Source organism: Theropithecus gelada, chromosome 13 (genome assembly GCF_003255815.1).
Source record: "Theropithecus gelada isolate Dixy chromosome 13, Tgel_1.0, whole genome shotgun sequence".
Classification (NCBI taxonomy): Eukaryota; Metazoa; Chordata; class Mammalia; order Primates; family Cercopithecidae; genus Theropithecus; species Theropithecus gelada.
In genome coordinates, this window is record NC_037681.1 from 32,178,896 (window position 1) to 32,194,541 (window position 15,646).

Genomic DNA, 15,646 nt, shown 5'->3' on the forward strand with positions numbered 1-15,646 from the left:
AGGCACCCGCCACCTCGCCCGGCTAGTTTTTTGTAATTTTTAGTAGAGATGGGGTTTCACCGTGTTAGCCAGGATGGTCTCGATCTCCTGACCTCGTGATCCGCCCGTCTCGGCCTCCCAAAGTGCTGGGATTACAGGCTTGAGCCACCGCGCCCGGCCCCATATGTGTTTTTAATAATCAATGCTATTCGAGTTGAGCTTGCTATTTATTATTAATGTCATAAGTAGAATTCTAAGTGGAATATGCTTGTAGATGTTTATGTTCTTTGGTATATTATCTGTTTGGTTCTAACATAAAAACAGTTTCTAACCCAGAGATGTCTGGAAAGATAGTATTCCAATGGGATGTAATAACCTCAGAAAATTTGTATTATTTCAGAAGGTCAAGCTAGAAGATGTCACATTCAAAAAACTTACATTTCTTAACCTTAGAGCTTTTCTGAAAATCCACACTTAGAGAACCCCAGTCTTGCCAAAGGATATTTGTAAGATTTGGCTGAGTTCTCCGTCAAAAACTTTTGAACTAGGGGTTGTGGAATCCTGTTTCGAGTGGTAAATAAAATCCTGTCAGGTGAAGCTGCTATATCCTGCCAAATTTTAAGATTAAAATCAGTAAGTTTAAAAGGAATTTGGTATGGGGTGAGTGAATAGCAGGCATCTGAAAGCCACTGGAAATTGAAGCATTCCGTTTGGTCCTCTGCAGGTTTTGTTTTTGTTTGTTGTTTGTCACCCTTGAAATAATTAAGATACTTTCTTCTATAAAGCAGATATTCCCCTCACTGCTTGGTCACGTGTTTTAGCAGACAGCAGGAAACCAACACCAAAGACAGTCATGAGATTAACGGGCAGGTATAGGGAGGTGGGTTGATTGGCTGGTTTTGTCTGGCTTCTTCAGGTAAGTTGGCTTCTTCCTTGAACCTTTTACTCAAAACATAACTGAAAGTAAAATTTGGGAATTTATGCTCAGCTGGTTTATTCTTGTATTCTTTAAACATCTGTCCAGGATTTATTTAGAAGAGAGCTTGGAGGAAGGGCAGAGAAAGAAGAGCCTGGCCGCCTCTAACCTGCCAGCACCCCTCCAGGCAACAGGTGCCTGGAGTGACTGGGCCCACCCGATGCCTTAAAGGGCATGGTGCCTCCTGGGAGAGGGATTGCCCCCTCCACCCCAAGTTCTCTTTCAAAGAAATTATTTAACCAAATGATATCCTGGCTTCCTGAAATGAGTTCTGGTTAATACAATATTCTCGCTCCCCAATTCTTTTTTTTTTTTTTTTTTGAGACGGAGTCTCTCTCTGTCGCCCAGGCTGCAGTGCAGTGGTGCGATCTCTGCTCACTGCAAGCTCCGCCTCCTGGGTTCACGACATTCTCCTGCCTCAGCCTCCCCAGTAGATGGAACTACAGGCGCCGCCATCACACCCGATGAATTTTTTGTATTTTTTTAGTAGAGACTGGGTTTCACCATGTTAGCCAGTATGGTCTCCATCTCTGAGCTCGTGATCCGCCCGCCTCGGCCTCCCAAAGTGCTGGGATTACAGGAGTAAGCTACGGCACCTGGCCTCTCCCCAGTTCTTAAAAAAAATGTTAATTGTGATAAAATACACATAACATAAAGTTTGCCATTTTAACCATCTGTAAGTGTATGGTTCAGTAGCAAAATGGAAACCCTGTACCTATTAAACACACATTGACTCCCTATATTCCACTTCTCCCCAGCCCCTGGTAATCACTCTTTCTGTTTCTATGAGTTTGTCTGCCTAAGGTAGCTCATATAGGTAGAATCATACAGCATTTGTCCTTTTGTGACTGGCCTATTTCACTTAACCTACTGTCCTCAAGGTTCATCCACACAATAGCATGTATCAGAATTTCCTTTCTTTTTAAAGCTCAGTAATAGTCCATGATATGGATAGACCACATTTTGCTTTTCCATTCATCTGTCACTCTGGGTTTGCTGCCTCCTTTTGGCTACTGTGAATAATGCTGCCACGAACATGGGTGTGCCAATATCTTTTCGAGACCTGCTTTCAGTTTTTTTGGATATATACCCAGGACTGGAATGGCTGGATCATAAGCTAATTTTATTTTTATTTTTTTGATGAATTCAGACTATTGTCTGAAGTGGCTGCACATTTTACATTCCCGCCAGCAGTGCACAAGAGTTCCAGTTTCTCCATATCCTTGCCAACACTTGTTATATTCTGTTTTTTTTTTTTTTTTTTTTTTAATGGTAGTCATCTTAATAGATGTGAGGTGGTGGTATTCACCCTTTTAAAAACTTTCAGTGCTTGGTTGTTAAGGCAGGCCCAGGGTGTAGATGTTGAGTTCCTAGGAACAGACAACAGATTGCCAGGTGGAGCCCGTGACCCTGTCACTTGTTGAGAATTATTGAGAAGATTTCCTGCTTTCAAATTGAGGTATTTTCAGATTTGCAAAGAAGTTATTCAATAGAGGGGACTACTAAAGATATCAGAGCACCATTAATCTAAGCTAAAGCCACAGCTGGGGATATCAAAGCACCTTCTGGTTATTTGTGGTAGGAAAATACTCCAGACCAATCCAGTGGGAAGGTCACAGAGGAAATTGGAGTCTTGGCTCTGTCTTTGCCATGGAGAAAGCTTTGCTAGGTCACTTCCCATTTCTGGGCTTACTTTTAAAAAATGAGGTTGTTGGAACAACAACTAAGGATCCTTCTCGCTTCCAAATTCTTGGATTCTGAGCAGTAACCTTGAGTTTGCTCACTGAAGAGGGGCAAGGATGCTTGTTCTTGAGAACAAGAGAGCAGAGCAACATTAAATTATTAAAGATGCCTCTTCAGTTGCTAAGAACTAAGGAGTGCAGCCTTTGTCTTGGAACAGATAGAGCTGGAATTAGACCTTGCACGTCACCCAGGCCAACATGCCCCCTTTGCAGAGGAGAGGCTAGGATGCAGAGATGTGGTAATGCTATCCAGTTATGAGCTTTCTCTTTCTTACGAGTAAAAAAATATCAACAGTAGTTCTTAGATGTGCTGGCCTGGGGTTGGGGCCTCACTGCTGGGGAGTTGGTCTCATTCGGTGACAAACATAGCTCACCTGCAAGGGTGATGAAGGCAAAGAGATGGGGAACATGAGAAAGGGCTTCACAGAACCGAAAGAGAGGTCACTTCAAAATCCAAAGACCTGGATTCCAGTCTGGTGAAACTGGGCATGTCAGTCCAGACAGCCCTTCTTCACCAGCCCTGCAATCTTCATTGCACTTTGGCTGTCTTCTGGTTTTACCATCTGAAAGGCTGCATTCCTACAGGGTATCGTGAGAGTCAGCAGGAGATAATGTATATGAAAGAAATTGTACAAAGATGTTATTAATACTGCTTGCACGTAGTTTTAGAGTTAGAGGGTTACCTCTCTTACCAAACACATGTTAAAATCTAAGTTCAACATGGAAGGAATAAGAAGTATCAGGGTTATAAAGAATCATTTCTTATATTGTACATCTTTTCAGGAAGCATCCCACCGCACCTTTTTTGCATGAAGTTAAACCCGCACCACTCGTGAACTTAGAGAAATGTGTGTTTTGATGTTTATATATATGTGACATATTAGCAGGACAGATGAAGGGGGAGCTGGGCTCTGGCGTTTACCCCCAGGTGAAAAGGAAGGCAGATGTGTGTTCCTCCCTGAGTGTGTTTGCTAAGGGCTGGGCTTGTGTCCTCCATTGAGAGAGGAGGTGTATCAGTACAGAGAGCTTCATTTAAGATTGTAAAATGCACCTGAGAGGGCTTCTTGCATTCTTTCCTTTGTAGGTATCATTCATGACTTTTGGTTCTCTGGCCTGTTCTAAATTAGAATTAAATCCTCAGTTCTTACTAGCCCCTGCATGCAGGGGATTTGACCACTTCTGAGCGTCATTTGCAAATGGGTGTGCTGATCTCACTTTTGCTTATTTCATAGGAGTTGGGGTAAGATATACAAAAGATATATTTTGTTTTTTTAACTTGAAAGACCAAAGCTTTATCCTTGGCCTTAAGAATGTAGCTCATAAAAGAACAAACAAACCATACAATTTCCTCTACTCTCATACACACTTCTGACACCAAACCTGTGTGTGTCTCTTCCACACCAAGCAGTTCTCCAGCTCTCGAGCACACCAACCGGGTGCCTATAATTGAATTCATTTCAGACACGGTCTACCTGGAGTTAGCATCAGATTCCACAGGCTAAGGGCTCATCCCCACAAGCTGTCCCTCACTTCAGATGCCAGTCAGTCTGGGCCTCCTGTGCGTCTGCCTGACTGGCTATAAATCAGGGGTTCCCATGACCACCTCCTTGGGTTCATTCCTTTGTGAATCGGCTTACGGAACTCAGGGAAACAGTTTACTGATCGCCACTGGTTTGTTATAAAGGATAAAACTCCGGAGCAGCCAGGTGGAAGGGTGGAAGGGTGCACAGGATAGGGTGGTGGGGTGGCAGTGGTACTTCCATGCCCTCTCCAGCACCCCAGCCTCCCAGCAGTGCCACGTGTTCACCAACCTGGAAGCTCTCTGAGCCCGTTTCTTTCGGGTTCTATGGAGGCTTCATTACACAGGCGAGATTGATTCACTCATCGGCCATTGATTACACTTAATCTCCCTCCCCTCCCCCTCCCTGGAGGTTGGGGATGGGGTGGGGGGTGGGGAGTGGCTGAAGGCACCAACGCTTATCACAGATAGTTCCTCTGGCAGCTGGCCCAGCCCCCATCCTCCGAGAGTCCTCTGATTAAACTTTGGTGTGGTCGAAGGGGGCTTATCTTGAGTGAGGAAAGACGCTCCTTTCACCAGAGCAATAAAGCTCTGGAGCTAAGGGGCTGTTTCAGGAGCAGGGGAAGAAAGCGAAATATCATAACAAAAGACATTCCTAGAAATTATAAGGGGTTTAGGAGTTCTGGCTGGGATCTGGGGATGGAGACCAAAATATATATTTCCTTTTACATCATAATATCACGGCGCCACTGAATGGTAGGAAAAGCTCCCAGAACCAACCTGTCTACACGGCAGGTTTGTGAGCCACAGGTTCACACACGTGGTGTTTCCTGGAGTCTGTAGGTGAGCTGAGGTGGGGGTGTTGTCTGTGTGGTCACATGTGTCCTGGGATAGTCGCCTTGAAGAATGGCAGCAGTGTGGACCAGGAGGAGGGGTGAGGTCTCGGGGTGGACTGGAAGTTACGTCGTGCAAATCCTTCCTGTTGGGGCGGTATTTGCAACCACGTGGCTTCACGAATCCACCAAAGCATCAGGTGAATAAACGGGAGAGGAGAAGAGAGTCTGGGACTCAGCCTTGGAGTATAAGTCAGAGCTGGAAAGAAGAGACTCCCGAGACTGGACGACCACTAAGAGGTGCCACGTCCCTGAAGGGCCAGAGGAGGGTTGATGGTGTGACCCTCGAAGCTGAGCAAGGAGTGGAGAGAGGAGGGCTGGAGGACTCCTGCCTGCCATGACCCAGTCCAGGGATAAGATGTGAGTGCCATGGGCCAGTCAAGACCAGCGGTTAGGACAGCAGGGCACAGTGACGGCAGAAGGATGGGAGCTGAGAGCTGAGTAGAGTGGACAGTGATGTGGGCAGGCGTGGACTGCACCAGGTGGTCAGGGATCTGGAGCTACGAAAAGAAGGCCAGAGCACAGTGGTGGCTCGCAGTCCAGCTGCCTTGAACCCAGATTATCTCTTGACCTGTCCCTATCCCTCTGTTTCTTCTGTCTCTACCTCCTTTCCAGGCGGGAAATCATTTCTCTCCTAGCCTTCCTGCCATCAAGTTTTTTTCTTGCCAGTCTTTACATTGTTACGGTGATGCTTTTGCTAAATCTTGAATCAAAGTGTCATTTTGTTCCAGAATCGGATGGCCTCACACAGCAGAACCCGCATCTCCTGGCACGGTTTCCCACTCTCCATCCTTCCCTTCTGCACATTCTCTGTTCTGGGCACAGCTCCCTCTTCCAGTCTGGTAGTTGAAGCTTCCATGCTTCTGCATGAACCTCTCACTGTCCCGCAGTACCCTGTCCACCTTCTCATCTGACATCTGAGATGTCCTCCTCCAAGCCCGCCTCCAGCGCCAGCTCCTCTGATGCACCTTCTTTCCTTGATCATAACTCCCTTAGTGTTTACTTAAAACAAATTCAGCGACACTGATATTTATTTTAGTTTGTGTGTGCGTGTGTGTGTGCGCGTGTGTGCTACTGCACTCCAGTCACACTCAGCTCACTGCAACCTCCACCTCCTGGGTTCAAGTGATCCTTCTACCTCAGCCTCCCAAGTAGCTGGGACTACAGGTACGCACCACCACGCACAGCTAATTTTTGTGTTTTTAGTAGAGATGGGATTTTGCCATGTTGTTCAGGCTGATCTCAAACTCCTGGGCTCAAGCCATGTACCTGTCTCATTCTCCCAAAGTGCTGGGATTATAGGCATGAGCTACTATGCCCTGCTAGTTCCTTGTATATTACCTCTGTTTCCTTCATGAGCCTGTGAGTCCCTCCAGGGGACAGGACTTTCTTCTTTATCTCTGTGTTGTGGCCCCAGGCCCTGTAGAGGAGATGGCCTGAATGTTTGCTGAGTGGATTGCAGTTGATAGCCGGCCAGCAGCCCAGAGCACTGGTGTTCCCTGCGCTGGAGAGCAGTGGAGAGAAGTCAGACACACAGGCAAAGGCCACATGGAGATTGTCACAAACAAAAATCCTTCATTTCCCTTCTCCAGTAAAAACAGTCATTTGTTTTTCAACTAATATCAAGTAGCTACTGTGATTGGCATGGTGGGGGATCCTAAGCTGTATGAAATAGTCTCTTTCCTCTACAGTCTTGAGATTTAGTGTGCAAAACCTGTCCATCATGACAGAAGAAGGGGCAGGTGGCAGTGGTCCTAAGGACAATATAAACAAGCTTCATGGGACTGCAGAGGAGACAGGGCCCGGGACAACTGAGATGAGATGTCGTGGGGTCAAGGCTGTCTGTGCTGGACTCTGGGAGAGTAGAGATTGGTGGGCTTGCTGTGGGAGTTGGGGTAATGGGCCGTGATGGGCCGTGATGGGCCGTGATGGACCCTGATGGGCCGTGATGGACCATGATGGACCCTGATGGGCCGTGATGGGCTGTGATGGACCCTGGTGGGCCGTGATGGACCCTGATGGGCCGTGATGGGCCCTGATGGGCCCTGATGGGCTGTAATGGGCCATGATGGACCCTGATGGGCCATGGGGGTGGACGGAGCATATTCCAGAAACGAGATAAGCTGAAAGTTGAGTGTGTAATCTATGTTTTTAAAATGGTGAGTAGTTCATTTTGATTGGCTCTTCCTTTGATTAATTGTGTGTCTGTGTGTGTGTTTTTTGTCTGTTTTCCAGGCACAGACCATGAATTACGTGGGGCAGTTAGCCGGCCAGGTGTTTGTCACCGTGAAGGAGCTCTACAAGGGGCTGAACCCCGCCACGCTCTCGGGGTGCATTGACATCATTGTCATCCGCCAGCCCAATGGAAACCTCCAATGCTCCCCTTTCCACGTCCGCTTTGGGAAGATGGGCGTCCTGCGCTCCCGAGAGAAAGTGGTGAGCTCTCAGGGCACGGGGACCTGGCACTGGCTCTCCTTAGAGAATGCCCTTGCACTCTGGTGATGCCACCTGTCTTGTACTCTCGGACCCAGAGTTTCAGGTCTCCGTTGGAAATGGTCAGTCATGGAACTGACAGTGACTAATTGAAATTATTCTAGTTAGCATGGCTGTGTAAATTAAAGTGCCGTGGCACACACCACTGTTTATTAAGCTCCTGTATCTGTGGGTCAGGAATTCAGGCAGAGCACAGTGAGATGGTTTTTCTCTGCTCTCTGGGGCCTTAGCTGGAAAGGTCAAAGGCTGAGGGCTGGAATCATCTGAACACTCACATTCTTTGTGACCGGTGGTTGATTCTGGCTCTTGGCTGGGCTCTTCGCTGAGGCTGTTGGTCATACCAACTACCCATGGCCTCTCCACGTGGCCAGGGCACCCCATAACACAGTGGCAGTGGTGAGGTGAGCATCTTGAGAGGGAGGAAGCCAGGCAGATGCTGGATCTTCTTATGGCCTAGCCTTGCAAGCCACATGGCATCACCTCTGCTGTGCTCTACTGGTTGGGACCATCACAAGCCTGCCTGGGCTTAAGGGGAGGAGAAATAGGCTTTTCTTGGTGGTGTCAATAGAAGAAGGATAAAGTTCATACATTTGGAGAGGAGAACTAGGTCGTTGCTTTGCCTGCTGGGTGGCCAATTCTGACAGGCTGGGAAGTGTAGCCTCCAGCCAGAAGCAGAAACAGACGCTTTGAAGGAGGGGCAAAGAGACCAGGGATTTCTGGGATCACAGAATCTACATATTTAATAAGCCACAGGAGGGGGGTCACGAGTGTTCAGGAGAGGAAAACATGCACATGTGCAGCTGAGTTTCATGCCTCTCCATGGGACCCATGTTCAAAACATGATGGCACTAGCACCAGCCAAGGGTGGAGTTTTCTGGTGTCTGACATCAAAGGGTGGAGCAGAGGAAGGGAAAACCCTCAGGGCACATTCTCCCTAGATGGGTCAGGACTAGTTCCTGGGCTCTTATCAGGCCCCCAAAAAAAAAAAAAAAAAAAAGGCAGAGCCGCTTCTTTTGCTGATACCAGTGCAGAGTCTTTTGAAAGGGCTGGTTTCTGTTTGGCCCTTTTGAAATGGCGGTTACTGAGGTGGGGTATGAGGAAGCATGTCCTATCTGGCATTCCATCATGGCCTGGAACTCAGTTCTCAAGGTTTCTCTGGCATCTCCTTGACCGAGAGGGGGTCCATTCAGTCAGTTGTGAGCTTAGAGTTTTATTTCTAGTTTATTTTCAGGAGTGGCAAAGGTTCTGGAAGAGCAGGTAGGACCGGGATATTGATGTGGCCAGTTTTAGAAGACAATCTGCCACACAAATGGAGAGAAACAAATATTTACAAATAGACATTTCATGCCCCCACCTAATGTGGATTTTGGGATGATGTCTCATGATTCGTTCTTTGAGTTAAGTTCAAGTGGAAGCTCTTCCTTGAGTATGGGTGAAGGATCCCAGCCAATAGTTGGTGAGTTTTCCAGGGTGTGATTTACAATGTCTGGGGCTGGGGAAGCTTTGATTGCAGCTTGAACTCTCACCAGCCGTGTGACCCTGGTCTGGTCACTCCTCTTGTCTGGCCTAGCTCCTCAGCCGAAAAAGGAGGAGCTAGACCAGGTGGTCTCAGAGGAATCTTTCTATTAGCTTACTACAGAAATAACTGCAGTTTTTGCCACTATTTTTAATAATTATAATAATGGCCAAAACCGCAATTATTTTTGCACCAACCTACTGCTTTGGGTTCCTTCTTTCCTGGTCAGGGGCCTGCCCTCCCGAACCCAGAACTCCTCCAGTGCTCAAGTGACCGTTCCCTTGGATGGGACTGCCTGACTGAGACTGGGAGTTGTGCGGCACTTCAGGGTATATGTGACGACAGCCTGTCCACAGAGACTTGGCTCTCCCCATGAGGTCTCCTGTTCTGGTGAAGGCAGCTCATTCTTTTCTTAACCATCTTTTCCCCTCAGGTTGACATAGAAATCAATGGGGAATCTGTGGATTTGCACATGAAATTGGGAGATAATGGAGAAGCATTTTTTGTTCAAGAAACAGATAATGATCAGGTAAGGAAGGCTGGGTGGTCAGGGTTACTTCCTAGTTTTGAGCTTTGAGCAATGGTTATCTGGAGATACCGCGGAAGTTTGTGCAAAGTAATACTGGCCCTGGCTGTGTGGACAATGGGGCAGAGAAAAGTGGGCAAGTGGGCGTTGATCTGTATGAGGGATTTGAGCCAGATGGCCTGGGGGTGTGCTGAGTCCACACAGACTCAGCTCTCCTGGCTGGCTTCAGTTTGCTAACTACTTCCCAGGAGACAGAGGGATGGACTTCACACATGGGCCTGGACCATTGTCAGAGGTGTACAGATTACACTGGTGTGTCAAATCTCAAATGCCCAATGTTCTTTTATTAAGTGAGTGGCTGAATTACTTTAAAAAAAAATTTGAAAAATTTTAGTAGCTTTATTGAAATATATGTCACATATACACAATTTACCCATTTCAAGTGTACACGTAGTGGTTTTAGTATATTTACAGACAGGTGCAACTATCACCACCAGTCAAATTTAGAACATTTTCATCACCCCCAAAAGAAACACCATACCCTTTAAATATCACCTCCCCTATACTCTACCCCCAACCCCTGAGCCCTAAGTTACCACTAGTCTTTCTATCTCTTATAGATTTCCTTATTCTGAACTTTTAAATGGAATTACAGTATCCCATCTTTTGTGCCTGTTTTTTTTGATTAATGTTTCAAGGTTCATCCAGGTTTAAGTATGTATCAATATTTTATTCCTTTTTATGGCTGAATAGTATTCCATTGTATCCATAGACCATGTCCATTCATCTGTTCCATTCATCATTACAAACAACTTGGATTGTTTCTACCTTTTAGCCATTGTAAACAATGCAGCTGTGGACGTTTGTATACAAGTTTTTGTGTGGACACATGCATTTGATTTTTCTTGGTTATATACCTAGAAATGGCATTGCTGGGCCATGTGGTAACTTTACATTTAACATCTGAGGAACTGCCAGACTGTGTTACAAAGCAGCTGTTCCATTTTATATTCCCACCAACAGCACACAAAGAGTTCTGATGTGTCTACATCTTTGCCAGTACTTTCCTGATTTTGTGATTCTAATCATTCTAGTGGATGTGAAGTGGTATCTCTTTATGGTTATGATTTGCATTTTCCTAATAACTGGTGGTGTCTGACATCTTTTTATGCGCTTATTGGCCATTTCTGAATCTTTGGAGAAATGTCTATTCAGATCCTTTGCTAGTTTGTGTGTGTGTGTGTTTTTTTTCTTTTTTACTACTGCCATGTATGCCTTCATTATATATTCTAGGTACAAGTCCCTTATCGGGTATATGATTTGTAAATATTTTCTTCCATTGCGTGGGTTCTCTTTTCACTTTCTTGATGGTGTCCTTTGCAACATGAAAGTTTTTAGTTTTAATGAAGTCTAATTTCTTTCTTTTTAAAGTTTGTGTTTACCTTTTTAATGTGTGCTGTTTTTTCTTTTGTTGTGCATGATTTTGGTGTCATATACATGTAAGAGTCCTTTGCCAAATCCAAGGTCATGATTTATGGTTATGTTTTCTACTAAGACAAACCACGTCTTTAACTCTTTTGTTCACAGATGAGGCACCTTAAAGGGGTCTAATATAGGGGTTCCTGAATGAAATCGACTTGAACTAGTTCCTTTCCAGGAAAGCAGCCATGATTAAAAAGGAATGGCTTTTTATAGCTCCAGGTTTTAAAGCAAGTGTCCGTAATTGCAGCTTCGGGACAGAACAGTCCCAGGCACTGCCTCCGTCCTGCCCACCCAGAAGGGTGGTGCCTGGGGAGGACCCAGCATCTCCCCTTCCATGTTCTAGAGTAACCCTGTTGATACTGGGGATCCCTGCCCACCTGCTCTTCACCTCTCTTAGATGGGAAGACTCCGAAAATACTAATTGGTTCCTAATGGCCTTTGACAGAAACTCTTTCCACTGCATGTGGACACCTGCATTTTTAATTTCTATTTGTACCTGGCTTCAGATAGATTCTTGGCCGCCGGAGCTGAGGAAGCATTTTGGGCCAGCATGCAGCGGGACCTGTATAGGGCCTGCTTGCTGGTCTTGCTGGTCTGACAGGGTGCCTGTGGTGGGGGGGTGGGGCCTTGGAGGCCAGAGTATGTTCAGCAACATACAGATGCCTCTTAGGACCCCCGGGATGCTGCTGGAAGCTGGGGGAGCCTATGTCCTTCAGCACTGCTTGGTGCTGCATGTGCCTGCGGGGGTCTGCCTGGCTGCCCATTCCATTCCGGCCCGCAGACAGCAAGGGCCCTTCTCTGCTCTTGACCTGAGAATTTGTGCTGCTTCTCTAGTTGGTCTAGTCCAGCCGCCAGGTGAGATGACCTCTCACAGCTGTATGTCTCAGGTGTAGATGTTATAGTTCAGCGTGTCTGATGCTCTCCAAACCTACTTGAATGATCAGCAGCACATTTTTATTTATTCCCTCTGTTTTCTGTATATTCTTATTGTCAACAAATTTCTCATACAAAACGAGGCATTCATTAATAAAATGATTACTAGGGTTTTATAAAAACTGCTGAATCTTGACAAACAACTACTAAATGGACAGGTTGTGCTTTTTCCTTTTGTCTTTAAAGAGAGGATCAGTATCTGCTTCCTCGATGTTCAGGGCCCTCCCTGGGCTGTGGTGCAGGCAGGTTCTTGGGTGGGGCTGTCGGTTGTTTTATGTGTTTTTGGTTTTTAGATCATTATTGTCTTAACTCAGTGCATATAAAAAATACACAATACACATTATCTCTCTTTCTTTCTCTCACACCCACCCACGCACACCCACATCTACATAGAAGTGCAAGAGTGCATCCAATTCTCAGCATAATATGGTGAGTCAAAGCTCATTTTTTTTCTCTGTGCTCTGGATATTTCAGCCAAAGTTGAATTTTGGAGGCTTGAGGTCACTGAGAATTACCTCCCATTGTTAAAATTACATAAATGCAGGATTGAGTACAAAGTGGCATTCAGCACATTGTTGGCTTTCTGATCGTCTACCAGACTGGGCAGCCACATCTCCTGGTCACCGTGGCTGTGGCCTCTAGCTGGGCTGTCTGCTGTGGCCCTCCCCAGGAGGTACTTGGCCTCTGAAATGAATCCTGGAGGCCTCTGGCAAGGCCCTGCTCCTTTCACCCGAATTAACGAGGCTTTTTTTAGAAAATGTGTTCTTTTCTCAGGAAGTCATCCCCATGCACCTGGCCACCTCCCCCATCCTGTCAGAAGGAGCTTCGAGAATGGAATGTCAGCTGAAAAGAGGCTCTGTGGACAGGATAAGAGGCCTGGATGCCAGCATGCCAGCCCAAGTGATCGCTCCCAGCGAGACGCCGTCAAGCAGCTCTGTAGTAAAGAAGAGAAGAAAAAGGAGGAGAAAGTCCCAGCTGGACAGCCTGAAGAGAGATGACAGCGTGAACACGTCTGAGGAGGAGGACATGTTCCCCATTGAGATGAGCTCGGATGAGGCCATGGAGCTGCTGGAGAGCAGCAGGTAATAACCGTCCAGGGTGGAGGGGCTGCACCAGAATCAGACAGTTACCCGTTCAAGATTATTTTTATAAACTTCCCCCCCATAATTCCTTATTCTTTTATGTGTTTTAGACCAGTGGTCCCCAACCTTTTTGGCACTAGGGACCAGTTTTGTGGAAGACAATGTTTCCATGGACTGGGGGTGGATGGTATTAGGATCATTCAAGCATATTACATTTGTAGTGCTCTTTTTTTCCATTACTATTACATTGTAATATATAATGAAATAATCATACAACTCACCATCGTGTAGAATCAGTGGGAGCCCTGAGCTTGTTTTCCTGCAACTAGACAGTCCCATCTGGGGGTGATGAGTGACAGATCATCAGGCATTAGATTCTCATAAGGAGTGCACAGCCCAGATCTTTCACATGTGCAGTTCACAACAGGGTTCCCGCTCCTATGAGAATCTAATGCTGCCACTAATCTGGCAGGAGGAGGAGCTTAGGCGGTAATGTGAGGGATGGGGAGCGACTGTAAACACAGATGAAGCTTTGCCAGCTTGCCTGCCACTCACCTCCTGCTGTGTGGCCCAGGTTCTGACAGGGACACGGACCCCAGGGGTTGGGAACCCCTATTTTAGGCTGAATTTTGGAATCATGTGGACTCAATCTTAGAGTGGTATAAAGATTTGCTGTGCTGTAGCCAAGAGACAGTTGGTGATGCCAAACCTCCTTGGCTGATCACTTTTGCAGCCTGGGATGGAGTCAAGAAACAGGAACTGAGCAAATTAATAGTTCATGACCAAACCTATTTTCTTGGAACCTCTTTATTCTTATTTGAGCACCAACCGTGCACAGTTGGGCTGATTTATAGGCAAGCGCTGATTTCAGGCTTAAAAGTGAATGAAGAAAATCCTGTTTTCTCTATAAGCAAACTTTTTCCTTTTTAATGTTGACTTAGGTCCAAAGTTTAATGGAAATTTTGTTTCCTTTTTCTTTGCTTTTAACAGTGTAGTGAAGGCCGGGCGCGGTGGCTCAAGCCTGTAATCCCAGCACTTTGGGAGGCCGAGACAGGTGGATCACGAGGTCAGGAGATCGAGACCATCCTGGCTAACCCAGTGAAACCCCGTCTCTACTAAAAAATACAAAAAACTAGCCGGGCGCGGTGGCGAGCGCCTGTAGTCCCAGCTATTCAGGAGGCTGAGGCAGGAGAATGGCGTAAACCCGGGAGGCAGAGCTTGCAGTGAGCTGAGATCTGGCCACTGCACTCCAGCCTGGGCGACAGAGCGAGACTCCGCCTCAAAACAAACAAACAAACAAACAAAAAAAACCAAAAAACAGTGTAGTGAAATTCTGTTTGTATGTATTACTGTTTTGGTGAAAAGTGCCAGTTTTAAAAGATAAAATTCATTTTGAAAGGATATTTGATGTTTCAGATTTTTATGTAATTCAGTGTAATTTTTGATAATTTTGTTAACATAAAGAAGGGATAAGGAACATCAGGAGTATCTTCCTGCATCATTATTCGGAATAGAATATATCTTTTTTTCCGGTAAAAAATAAATGTCAACTGGCAACGAATATTGCTTTTCCCAACTACAGCCTCTAACCTGTGACAGGCTCAGAACCAGGGTCATTGGGCTTCTTATAATTGCCTTCTCTGCATGACGGTGAAGTCCAAAATGTAGTGGTAGGTGTTCCAGGTAACATCAGCATGCAGACAATGGCCTCTGCATGACTGAAATTGTGAACTATATTTAGTAGTGAGTGTGCTTATACCTGAAACTAGGTCGTTTGCAGTTATTCTGTAACCATAAGGCATGTTTGGTTGATGCCATGTATTTCTTCTGCTAGACGAAACATGATCAGCGTATGGTCATTGAGTTATTTGGCAGCTCTGCCTGTACCTGGCAGGGGTTTTATACCACCCTCCGGCCGGTTTGGGGCCGCTCTACTTCCCAGGCGTTTGGAACGTGACTGTGTAGGGTAACAGAAGGTGGCATGATGGGAGGAGCCAGCAGCGTGATCACCACACGCGTGTCTGAGTCCAAATGCCGAAACAAAATCATTTTACATTTAGAATTCAGCCAGAGCATTAGCACGTAGACACATTCATGGATGCCGGTATCACTTTTTCCCCTTCCACTGCCTGGAACAGGTCTGGGTGTTTAAAGAGATCATGTTAATTACAAAGCACTTAGAGCTAATCAAGAAAAAATTGGAACTTGATTGTGAATCTATCATTAAGAATTCTTTGACTTTAGTCTTCTTATTTTTTTCCTCCAGAACTCTTCCTAATGATATGTCTCCATTCCAAGATGATATTCCTCAGGAAAACCTCTCCCCGGCCGTGATTTACCCTCAGTCAGCCTCATACCCTAATTCAGATAGAGAGTGGTCGCCCACTCCCAGGTAAGCTGTTCCCCTGGCCCAGGGGAACAATTCTAAGAAAAGAATGAAGTAGAAATGAAAAGTGAAAATAATTAGGACCAGGAAAACCACAGTGCAGAGTAGGAGGTACAGAT

The 15,646-nt window shown here is 46.0% G+C and overlaps 1 protein-coding gene across 4 annotated transcripts in view; it reads left to right on the forward strand.

The window, feature by feature from the left end:
* LPIN1 (lipin 1) overlaps nucleotides 1-15,646 on the forward strand; it is a 143,228-nt gene that overhangs the window by 74,197 nt on the left and 53,385 nt on the right. For all 4 annotated transcript variants that reach the window (XM_025353947.1, XM_025353946.1, XM_025353948.1 and 1 more), the window contains 4 exons: nucleotides 7,345-7,545; nucleotides 9,552-9,647; nucleotides 12,834-13,141; nucleotides 15,408-15,533. In XM_025353947.1, coding sequence (XP_025209732.1) covers nucleotides 7,345-7,545; nucleotides 9,552-9,647; nucleotides 12,834-13,141; nucleotides 15,408-15,533 — 731 coding nt within the window. The remainder of the gene's footprint in view (nucleotides 1-7,344; nucleotides 7,546-9,551; nucleotides 9,648-12,833; nucleotides 13,142-15,407; nucleotides 15,534-15,646) is intronic.